General features: G+C 39.1%; 1 protein-coding gene across 1 annotated transcript in view; it reads right to left on the bottom strand.

Annotated features, from left to right (window-relative positions):
• The window catches only part of LOC104960183 (ras-related protein Rab-26), a 40,632-nt gene that overhangs the window by 19,598 nt on the left and 9,927 nt on the right, over positions 1-11,107 (bottom strand). Inside the window, exon 3 of the mRNA XM_010788159.1 lies at positions 2,067-2,071. Within this exon, the coding sequence (XP_010786461.1) occupies positions 2,067-2,071 (5 nt within the window). The remainder of the gene's footprint in view (positions 1-2,066; positions 2,072-11,107) is intronic.

Genomic DNA, 11,107 nt, shown 5'->3' on the forward strand with positions numbered 1-11,107 from the left:
GTATTATTGCTACATAAACATTATATTGCAGTTTTAGTTTCGCCAACTCCGTTTCTTATATGCAATAAGAAAAAATGTGTGATGTATTTTCGATCTTTCCAATCCAGACGAAAAATCTATCTCTCCTGTCTGTGTGTGAGGGGGCGTAGTTTACACAGACGCTCTGCTACATGCATGCAACACACACACACACGTGGATGCTACATGCATGTAACACACACACACGTGGCTGCTACATGCATGCAACACACACACAGCGGAGATGGCGGAGAGAACTAAGCGCTAAAAGGTGTGGTTAAACTTTACACGTGTCGATGTGGACAATGCTCGTTGCCAAAAGTGCAATAAGAGTTTAGCATGTAAGGGCGGTAACACGAGCAATTTGTCCAAATCCTTTTAGTAACGTTTCCACGTCGGGTACGTTATGTATACCTTAATCTTCCTCCAGTAGAACCATTAGGCAGCAAACCTTTTGCAGCATACCTGTCTGCCCCACCTGTGTTGCTGTGTACCACTGTATTTTTGCAGTAAATACTTGTTTTTTGTTTGTATTTTACAGTTCTGTAAGTTCACATTATTTACAATTTGTTTAGGTAATTTACCTTTTTTTTCTCTTCAAAATAACCGATAAGAGTACCGTTAAAGGACCGGATCGATAAGCGGTATCGATAAAAGCAGTAGTACCGTTAAAACCTTAACGATACCCATCCTTAAAAAGAATCCTTAGTTGCATCCCTAATTTCCTCCTTAAACAGGGCAAGATGTTGAAGTGTATCATTGGTCTGACAGTGTAGGTCAGAAATATGTAGTGCTCCTCCAGTTGTTGCATCAGGAGTGATCAATGAGGTGAAGGGCAGGAGGCCGATTCACGCCTCCGAGATAATTTATCTATTTAGGTCACTTCCTTTCATAGGCCAGGTGTGCAATATTGGGCTACAGGGACAAATTGGCCCGATAAACACTATAATGTATAGTAAAAAGCAATGGTATAAAAAAAATGGTGCCATAACAGCAGCACAGCAGTTATGTTTAAATAAACCAAACCCTGCCTTTATTTCGACTTAATTCCATTTGATGGCAGGTAGTTTAAGCATAGTACATCTAGTTCTCTAGAGTCACCCTCTGACCTGGGAAACCTCACATCCATTTGGCTGCGCCTCACTGCTGTGTGGTGAAGCCGGTCGAAGTGGCGATCAGAGGAATGTCTCGCTAAGAAGGCAAGACGGAGGGAGGCGAAGGAGCAGAGGGGTAATCCTCTGGAGGAGGAGAGGCCAAAGTGAGGAGCAGACATGCAATATTGATAGAGGAGAGTGGGGCTGGTAGATGAGAGGAAGAGACAGCTCAGCCAGGTGTCTGCCACTTATGCAAACCTCAGGTTGTTTCCTCAACACACTAAAGAAGTTGTTGCTAGTTGGAAAAAGGGTTTAAATGTAGGCACTGTCACTTATGATTTCTTGCTTTCATTTCCAGAATAAAGTCCTGAACATTGATGGAGTCAAGGTGAAGCTCCAGGTAAGAACTTAATTTAATCTTGAAAAAACTACTTTTTCTACACACTTTGTTTATGTTAAATGTTGTTGCTAAAAGAAAGGCGTCAACCAAACAAGAATTGGTGTCTAACCCCCTATGGCATTGTACACTGAAAACCTTCCTATCCTATTCTTAACCCCCACCATTTTAGCTTTAGCAGTGCCTGTTATTCACTTTAGCTTTGTGATGCATAATGTCTAATCACACAATATAAATGAAAGTGTCTGGCCTTGGTTTGTTAGGAAATCAATGATCCTGATACAAAAAGCCCTTATTTGGGTTTATTCATCTCCATGAATACTTTCCATGAGGCTTTGAGTTGTTCTTCCCTAATCCACACTTCCTCCTTGTTTGAAATACATTGTTGTGTTTTTGATATTTCTCACAGAGAAAGTAAATATGTGAATCATCTCTGATGATCAGAGTTAGGAGTCAGTGGAGGCTGGTGAAGTGGGCCTTTGCTCTGTAATGTATTTAGTTGAGGTAAATTGGCTCAGTCAGTCTGCTGAGCACCCTGTAGCCCGAACAGAGAGGAGTTATTTTTCCTCCAGTAATTGCCGTTCTTCATGACGGCCTCTTGGCCCTGGAGGGGGTGGGGTCGTAAAGCAGAACCAGTAATGAAGCTGACACGTCTCAGTGAGAGAGGGGAGAAGAGGGAGGGTCTGATTAAAATCTACAGCAAGAAAGTGAGATGTAGTAAACCTGCACAGGTCTGCTTTAAGAGGAGTAGAAAAAGTAATTGCCATTTGAGCCGAAATTGTACTTGTCATTGCTGCCTGATGGGGAAAAAGACACTTAATTAGCCTCATTCCACTGAGGTTGGTTGAGGGGACAAAGAGCACCGACCACAGACGATTAATATGCAATATCATGACCCAGACTGAGCTCCAGATAAAAAATGATGGATGTGCTGTGACCTTAAGTCTGCACTTATTTAAGAACCAGTATTTATTATATCAACAATGGATCAAATCACTGTGTATTGTCAGTGATTTTAGCAACTGTTAACTCATTGCTTTAATTTACAGCCTTAAACCTTAGTGTTCCGAGTTCCTTTCCTCCCTTTTTAGTTAACCCTGTTTCCAGTAGCTAAAGGGGTCTGCACCAAAATACAGTAAAATATTGCAATTACATTAATCAGATGCTAGTAAACATAACTCTTAAGTACTAATGATGTTACTACGGGTCTGCTGATTCATACATGGGTAACCGTTTGCTAAGACACAAGCTTTATGCTGATAATATATCACCGTTGGGTTTTCAGTTTGCTGTGCTGCCCTCCTGTCGCCAAAAGAATTAAATTAGTACAGCTTTAAAGAACTGATCTATTTCAGTGCTGAATTGACAAGAAAATTGCCTTTTCAATTGTCCTGCATATCTCATTTCCATATTCTAGACTTAGCCAGGATCACAGGAGTAAATTGAATGGAGGGCTTCACAATGAGGTCTAGTGGGATGGATGAGCAAACGGAGGACTTATTAAAAAGATAGGAACTTCATTTTCTATTCGGTGATAACCTTCCTCTCTCATTCTCTGCAGATCTGGGACACAGCTGGACAGGAGCGGTTCCGCAGTGTCACTCATGCCTACTACCGTGACGCCCATGGTAAGACACATTAATATACACATCTATACGTTAATTATAGATGACTAACTTCTGAGTTAGGAAACAATCTTGGTTTGTTTTACCCTTTAGATACTTAACATGCAACCTAATAAGCAGATTATGGTCTCTTAACAGTGCTGTTTTAACATTTTGGTGTTGATTTTTTACCACATGATATACAGTTGCAAGTGAACCCTTTGGAACTACCTGGATTTCTGCTTAAATTGGTCATAAAATGTGTTCTGATCTAAATCTAAGTCACAACAATAGACAAACACAGTCTGCTTAAGCTAAAACCACACAAACAATTATATGTTTTATATTGAACACACCATGTAAACATTCACAGTGCAGGGTGGAAAAAGTATGTGAACCCTTGGATTTAATAACTGGTTGACCCTCCTTTGGCAGCAATAACCTCAACCAAACGTTTCCTATAGTTGCATATCAGACCTGCACAACGGTCAGGAGGAATTTTGGACCATTCCTCTTTACAAAAGTGTTTCAGTTCAGCAATATTCTTGGGATGTCTGGTGTGAATCGCTCTCTTGAGGTTGCCACAGCATCTCAATTGGGTTGAGGTCAGGACTCTGACTGGGCCACTCCAGAAGGCCTATTTTCTTCTGTTGAAGCCATTCTGTTGTTGATTTACTTCTGTGCTTTGGGTCGTTGTCCTGTTGCATCACCCATCTTCTGTTGAGCTTCAATTGGTGGACAGATGGCCTTAAGTTCTCCAGCAAAATGTCTTGACAAACTTGAGAATTCATTTTTCCGTCGATGATGGCAATCTGTCCAGGCCCTGAGGCAGCAAAGCAGCCCCAAACCATGATGCTCCCTCCACCATACTTCACAGTTGGGATGAGGTTTTGATGTTGGTGTGCTGTGCCTTTTTTTCTCCACACATAGCGTTGTGTGTTCCTTCCAAACAACTCAACTTTGGTTTCATCTGTCCACAGAATATTTTTGCCAGTAGTGCAAACATCCAGGTGCTCTTTTGCAAACTTCAAACGTGCAGCAATGTTTTTTCTGGACAGCAGTGTCTTCCCCCATTTTATGACCAACTTATGCAGAAATCCAGGTAATTCCAAAGGGTTCAAATACTTTTTCTTGCAACTGTATTATAAAGTCAGGTGCTGCTACAATATGTACATAAGTGTTCATAACAGAGGAAGCTCCAACATACCTTTTTTTTATATATTAAACAATTGTTCTTTGCCATTAAGATACAAGGATAATTAGTTTTGGAGAATTCTAGAAAAGTCCTGCTCTATTGACATGAAAATAAATGTGTATGCCAGTGTTATAATTCACAGCAGTGGTGGTGTCGAGGTGTAGATGAGATTGTTTTTCTTCCATTGTGCAGTACTCTTAAGAGCTGAGGGTTATTTTTAACTTTCCTGGGATGAAAATACAACACATTGAGGATTCATGTCCTCTTTGATGATTTGTAATCAGTCAAATCTCTGTGAGCCCGACTACATGGTTTTTCTCACAAAGCTTCTAACTAAGGGAGGGTTGCTCATAATGAATTGCTTCAATAAAATCCACATAAGCTTTTGTATGAGGAACTAAAACCCAAACCCTGAACAGTATGAAAAAACCATAAGGTCTGATTAGTCATGTTACATATTTCCTTAACCATCTAGTTTCATTTATGTCAGGAGAAAAAAAAGTAAGTCACATACAAAGCCTGTTACTTCAATTTCTATTTGCACATGGTTTTAAAGCAAGATATACGTGTAAATAAAATACATAATACCTACATAGGCTACATCAAAGGGTACCACATGGATAAGTATACCATTCAACCAAATTACGCAGACAACATATGTGCAGAAGACGGCCACAGTCTGGGAGTCATTATTCAAACTATCAGTGAATATTTGTATATAAAAGCACTTAAAGGCCTATTAAGCTATTATACAGGATCGGTTTCACCCCCCAGAGTCTAAACTACATTTTCTGTGGAGGTTTTTCCCATATCACTCACACTCCTGCTGTAAAGTATACATAACGAGTGTTTCAGTGAAAATGGTTCAATAAGAGATGAGAACATGCCGAGAAGAACTAAAGGATTTTACCTGCTAATGAAATGAATCAGATTACCTTTATTCGTCCCCCAGATGGGACATTTACATTTGTTACAGCAAGTAAAGAGTCAAAGATAGCTTAGTATTAATTAAAAAGCATGCATTCAAATATTCAATATTAAAGTAGAAATTACACAATTTATAACTACACATCCAGTACTGCAGTTTTGAAAATATAGCAGCCAGTTGGAAGTATTGAAGCTGGAAATGGAGGTTATGCTGACACAATTTTGCAGTTTGTCTTTGTGTCTCCATCATATTGAGAATGCATCGCTTGGTTCTGTCTTTTAATCTCCAGGCAGTCATTGATCTCTGTGTGATCAAAGGGAGATTTCTATGTGTCTACACAATCTGTTTAAGTGTATGCAACAGGGACAGGTTGTTAGAACATGATTTTGTAAGTATAAACTGATCTGTGTCGGTGTGTTGTTCTCATCCATGTCCCGTATTGGCCTTACCTTGTATAAATAAAGCAAGATTTATTTGTCTGTCTCCTGGAGGAAGGAGACCCTGGAAGACTTTTAGCAGGTCCAGTTTCAGGCGCGACGCCCGGGAACTTTCCATCATCTGAAAAACACATCCCACATCTTTGAAGTGCAGCCTTAGACATTTCAGTGTCAGGTTTTAAAATTGCTTTTCCATTACCACCATGAAGCATATCACAGGATAAGTTCAGGCAGCTGCACTATCTGTATCACTGAACAGAAAACATCAAGCATCTCAAAACATCCCAAGAGATGTGACCTCTTTTAGACACATGCCCTCCTCACCTGGCTGTTCTGGAGCTGAAGTGAGAAAAATAATTAGAGATAGCCTCTGGTATTTCAAGGTTAAATTTAGACCGTCAAACTTTATTGGTGGTGATGGTATAATTTATTAGAGCTTGACAGCCTTACGTAAATGAATGTCTTCTGTGCCTTTGGCAATGTAGATAGTGACTGTTCACGTTAGACGAAGTTGCAGTGAATCACAAACTCCTGTCAGTAAGCTTTTAAAGTTTCTGAAGTGTACAAAAGGCTCTGCTACTTTGGTTTCCCCAGCTTTAAGTATTTCAATCAAACAAAATCAAAAACGTTTTGTTCAGTCTACTCTGCTCTACACAATGTAGATACACTCTACACTGTCATTCCCTTTGTGATCCCTATAAACTCTGAAAACAAACTCGAGTTTTTATCTGCAGTGTACTTTAGTCCATCCTCGTATCACCACAGTGAACGGATCATACAACAGAAGTAGTTTTTATGGGTAGCTCCCGGTGACTTCTGTCTCTTTAAAGCAAGACTGTACATCTGTCTACATCAAAGTATCTCTGTGAAACGCCAGCAGACCTTGGGCCAAGCTACGCCTCGACTATTATAACAATCTGTAAGTGCTGTGTGGCAGAGGTACTTCTACAAGTAGATAGTGCAATATATTGCTTTAGAATCAGAAAATGATACACCCAAGTTATATGCAGGAAGATTAAAGTGATGAGCAATATCTTTTACATTTTTGTCTTAGATATTGCCTATTGAGTCTTTGTCTCAATAGGCAATTACAAATCAACCCTGATAAATATGTCATGTGGGGTTCCTCAAGACTCCATCTTAGGAACTTTGCTTTTTAATATTTATATGCTACCTCTGGCTGAAATTATTCAAAAGAGCAATCTAAGCTATCACATCTATGCAGACGACACCCAGATTTATCTTTAAATTGCACCGGGAGACTATTCTCCGATTAGAACACTGAGCAAGTGCATTGAGCACATCACTGACTGGATGACTCAGAACTTTCTCCAATTAAACAAACAAAAAACTGAGATCATTGTTTTTGGAGAGAGACTATTATAAGTGGTGAATGTGCGCTGTGTGGGAGATAAATCAGTGAAGTTTGACAATCCTATCATATTCAATAAAACATTGTGCCTGCCATTAGCTAAATGTGATTTTTTTTTTATTTATTTTTTTTTTTTTTTATAACTTTAGACTGACCACATGCCTTAATTTATTATCATAATATTGGTATTCACTTTCGTTTTTGTGTGTCCACGTGAAAGTACTGATTTGTTAACACAAATGTAGCTGGATCAGGGAAACTTAAAGAATGGATGGTAATGAGTCAGCTTGCTCAAGATCAGTTCAACAGGGCTTTAAACAAGTTGGACAAATGAAGGACAAACTCTCAACATGTCACCACGCTGCTGCTGCTGCTGCTGCATTATTTCAGGTCACAGCTTACACTCAGGATAACCCACAGTGTCAAATGTTGAGCGGCCATGTTGACAGCACTGTTATTGATTAGGGCAAATCTAACAATGCTCAATTTGAAGGTTGAGGCTTGTCAAATGTACACAGTGACTCCAGCTCGGCCATTTGGATGCTCCATGTTTTGCAGCAACTTTCCTTTAACAATGTGTTGTACATTCCCTACTTTAACTTCTATTTCTGGATCAACTTTAGCTGATTGTGATGCAGGACTTTGACAGAGCCAAGAGACAGAGACCAATTGGCTCAGCCTCGGGCACAGTGAAAATAATCTAAATCTTTCATGATTTTAATTTTGAAGGTTGAGACATCAAGGTTAAAGATTGGATTAACCCTTCCAATATACATTATTTGCAGTCGAAGTATTTTTTAAACTATAAACTTTTCTGTTTCTTTTAGCTTTGCTTCTGCTGTATGACGTCACCAACAAATCATCCTTTGACAACATAAAGGTAGGTTACATTTTGTTGCTCTTTGTTCTAATTATTAATTGTGTAAGATACTGTAACATTAATCATTTCATTCTCACTTTATCATACATTACATGAGCACATGTTGTTTTTTCGTAAACATGTGCAACAATGCAAATGGCACACCTTACTTGGTAACTTGCAATTAAATGAATATACTTTTCTATCAGATTGATTTTATGAATTGAACGGCTGTGTTGTCACAGAAGGCTGAGTAACATCTGGATGATATGAATTTGTTGTTCCAAAATGCTGAGTTTAATTGTCAGTGGTTTTTTGCCAACATCATTAGCCCATGTTTTTATCAAAGCCAGTGTGACAGTTGGTTGAACAAGCAGAGAGTAATCGGGGAAAAACTGCAGAAGAAAGAGGAATGAGAGACATTGATTGTGATGCGCGATAGCAAGGTCAGATTTTAGTCAAAACTGTGTCCTTTCTTTGGACCTTAGGGACCAATCAGCTGTCCTCAGATCTGTCTCATCCCCCTCTTTCTTTCCACTGTACTCTTCTGCCTACGATAAGGGGAAGTATAAAGATATTGAATTTCACCCGGCGTGGCTGCTATCCCTCTATGTATTAATTATTGTCTGGATCATAGATGTCATTGTTCAGTTTTAGTTTAAAGTTATACATTATAGATGGTAACCATAGAGAAGCAATGTGTTGTGGCTGAAGTGAAAAAAGTCTCCGTGATGTCAAACAAACTACAGTTTTGAAGCCTTGAGTTTGTCGTTTCGACTACTGTGATTTGAGACCAGAGGCTGAATCTGAAAGCTGGAAAAATAAATAGTTGGCTGAACAATACAATTAACATTTTCATGAACTTTCGAACACAAGGTAGCCCATCATAACACATACCCCTCTTTATTGTCTTTTACTGAGTTGGAACCATCATTTATGAAATGAGAATCATGCTGTTTGGAAGAAGACTTTAAACTAGTTATGAAGGTCACCGCTCTGTTATGTCCGCCCTTTCTGAAGCGGTGCCTCCTCTGCTCTTGGTTTTTACAGTGCACATTATCTCCAAGTTTATTGAATTGAAAAATAATGGGTTGTATGAAGCAATTTAGCTGAGTTAAGTTATATTTGATTATTCCTTGCTGGGTCGTCTATCTTCTGCATTTAGCCCAGCCCCAATATTACAGAGCAGCGTCTTGGTCAATAGCAGTAAGATGTCTTTTGAGCGTGAGAGATAACCAACATTGATGGAAAGGTAACAGAACGGACCCAGCCGGGCTGGTGCGGTCCGACTCCATTCAGACCACTGTGGCGCCGGACCTGCTCATTGGCACAGACTGAAATACTGTGGCTGTTTGCTCCCTGGCAACAGGAAGGCTGTAAACAGATAACGTAATAAAGGATGAAACTGATTCATATCACCTGAGCACTCATGCAAAGGAAACCATTCATTAGTACCCAGGGTATCATTTTATTTCCTACGTTATCTGATGGATACACAGCTTTATGAAGTTACCATGCGTGTATAGAAACTGTTCCATGAACATTTATATAAATAACCTTATTATAAAGAAAAAAGGTTGTTGGTGCAGTCTGTCGTTTAGTTCACAGCAATTTAAAAGTTAATATAGTCTTGGCTACACGTACACCTATTGATTTAGAAAATCTAAATAACATGAAAATCCAATACAAAAGGAAGAAGATGGCCAACCTGACCTAAAAGGTTATTTGGATTTAATTTGCCATAGAAAAAGGATTTGAAAGGATACAGAATTGCAAACTAATTACTTCAAATCGTTAAAGAAAATATTTATCTGAATCAATAATGTGTTTTTAAGACTCCTTGTATTGAAAATAAGAAATAAATCTTCTATCCATAAACTTTGTATTTTTGTTCAGAAGATGAATTAGCTGGAAACACGTCAAATTGGCCACCTTTTTTAAGAGTCAATAGCATCTTTTTAGAAACAAATTCTCCATGACCTTCATGGTGTCTCTCTATGCAAACATACCTGTTGTTTCCCTCTGTATTAAATGCACCCTGAAATGGTAAGAGTGGCAATCTCCAGCTGCTTTAATTGACACTGACCATCAGGAAAAAAAAAAAGTATCTTTCTCTGAGAGCAGCAGAGACGCTGTTAAGGGAAGGAGAAGGTGTTTGTCTCCAGTCTCTGCCAGAGAATTATGATGTGCCTATCCGCCCTGAGACATCGTTAAAAAAAGAAAGAGGTTCGTCTTTAGCTACGGATATGAACAGCAGCTCAAAATAGGTGGGGGGTGAGTTTGTGTGTGGGTGTAGAAGCTGGACAGGTAGGACACTGATAGGTTGGGCAGGCAGTTACCGGATGGAGGATGAGTAAATGTCAACAATTTAAAATAAAAAGTCTTCAGGGCCGGTGAAACGGAAGATATTCAGCTTTAGTCTTTTTTCTTCATTGTCCAACACATCGTGCTTCAAGCTTCAGTTGTTTTTAAGCCTTCACCTCAGCCAACTTTGAGGACTTAAAATCTTGGATGATTCTGATTGTTCACTGTACCTTGGCTTTGCATCGCTGCACTCATCAGACTTTTAGTTTTTACCTAACCACAAGGAAAACTGAAGCTCATTTCCTTATCATTAAAGGTCTCCTATTATACTGTTTTTCATCTATATATTATAGGTCTCAGATATATACAAAACATGTCTCTGAAGTGTTTGGCTCCAAATACAGAAATAACAGATCATTGCAGCATCCCATAATCCCCTCTGTTTCAGCCCTGTTTCTAAAGTGCTGATTATCTGTCTGTTACTTTAGATGAACATAAGGAGCCCCTCCCCACGCCACTCTGAGAGATATTTGGTTAAAAATAACACAATGGTGCTCTAGGAGGAGATTCAGGTGATAAGGTAGGGGGGGGCGGGGGTTACCTTGGTTGGTGATTGGCTAATGGTTATAAAAGCCAAAAAATCGTTATGACATTATAAAGTGGCCAAAATCTGATCGGCTCATTTTCAGTCAGGTTTTTATATAAATGGATCAGGACAAAAAGAGAATTTTTTTTATCCTGAAACCTTCAGAATCTCTCTCTACAGAGGGGACACATGTTTATGTATAAAAGACATGAAAAAGTGGATTTTGCATAATAGGTGACCTTTTAAGAGAATTTGAACAGCTCTCATCATGGTTACTTCCAGGTCAATTTCCTCAGTTAGGAACCTTCCTAAG

The sequence above is a fragment of the Notothenia coriiceps genome, unplaced genomic scaffold, assembly GCF_000735185.1.
Source record: "Notothenia coriiceps isolate Sejong01 unplaced genomic scaffold, NC01 NC01_scaffold00031603, whole genome shotgun sequence".
NCBI lineage: Eukaryota > Metazoa > Chordata > Actinopteri > Perciformes > Nototheniidae > Notothenia > Notothenia coriiceps.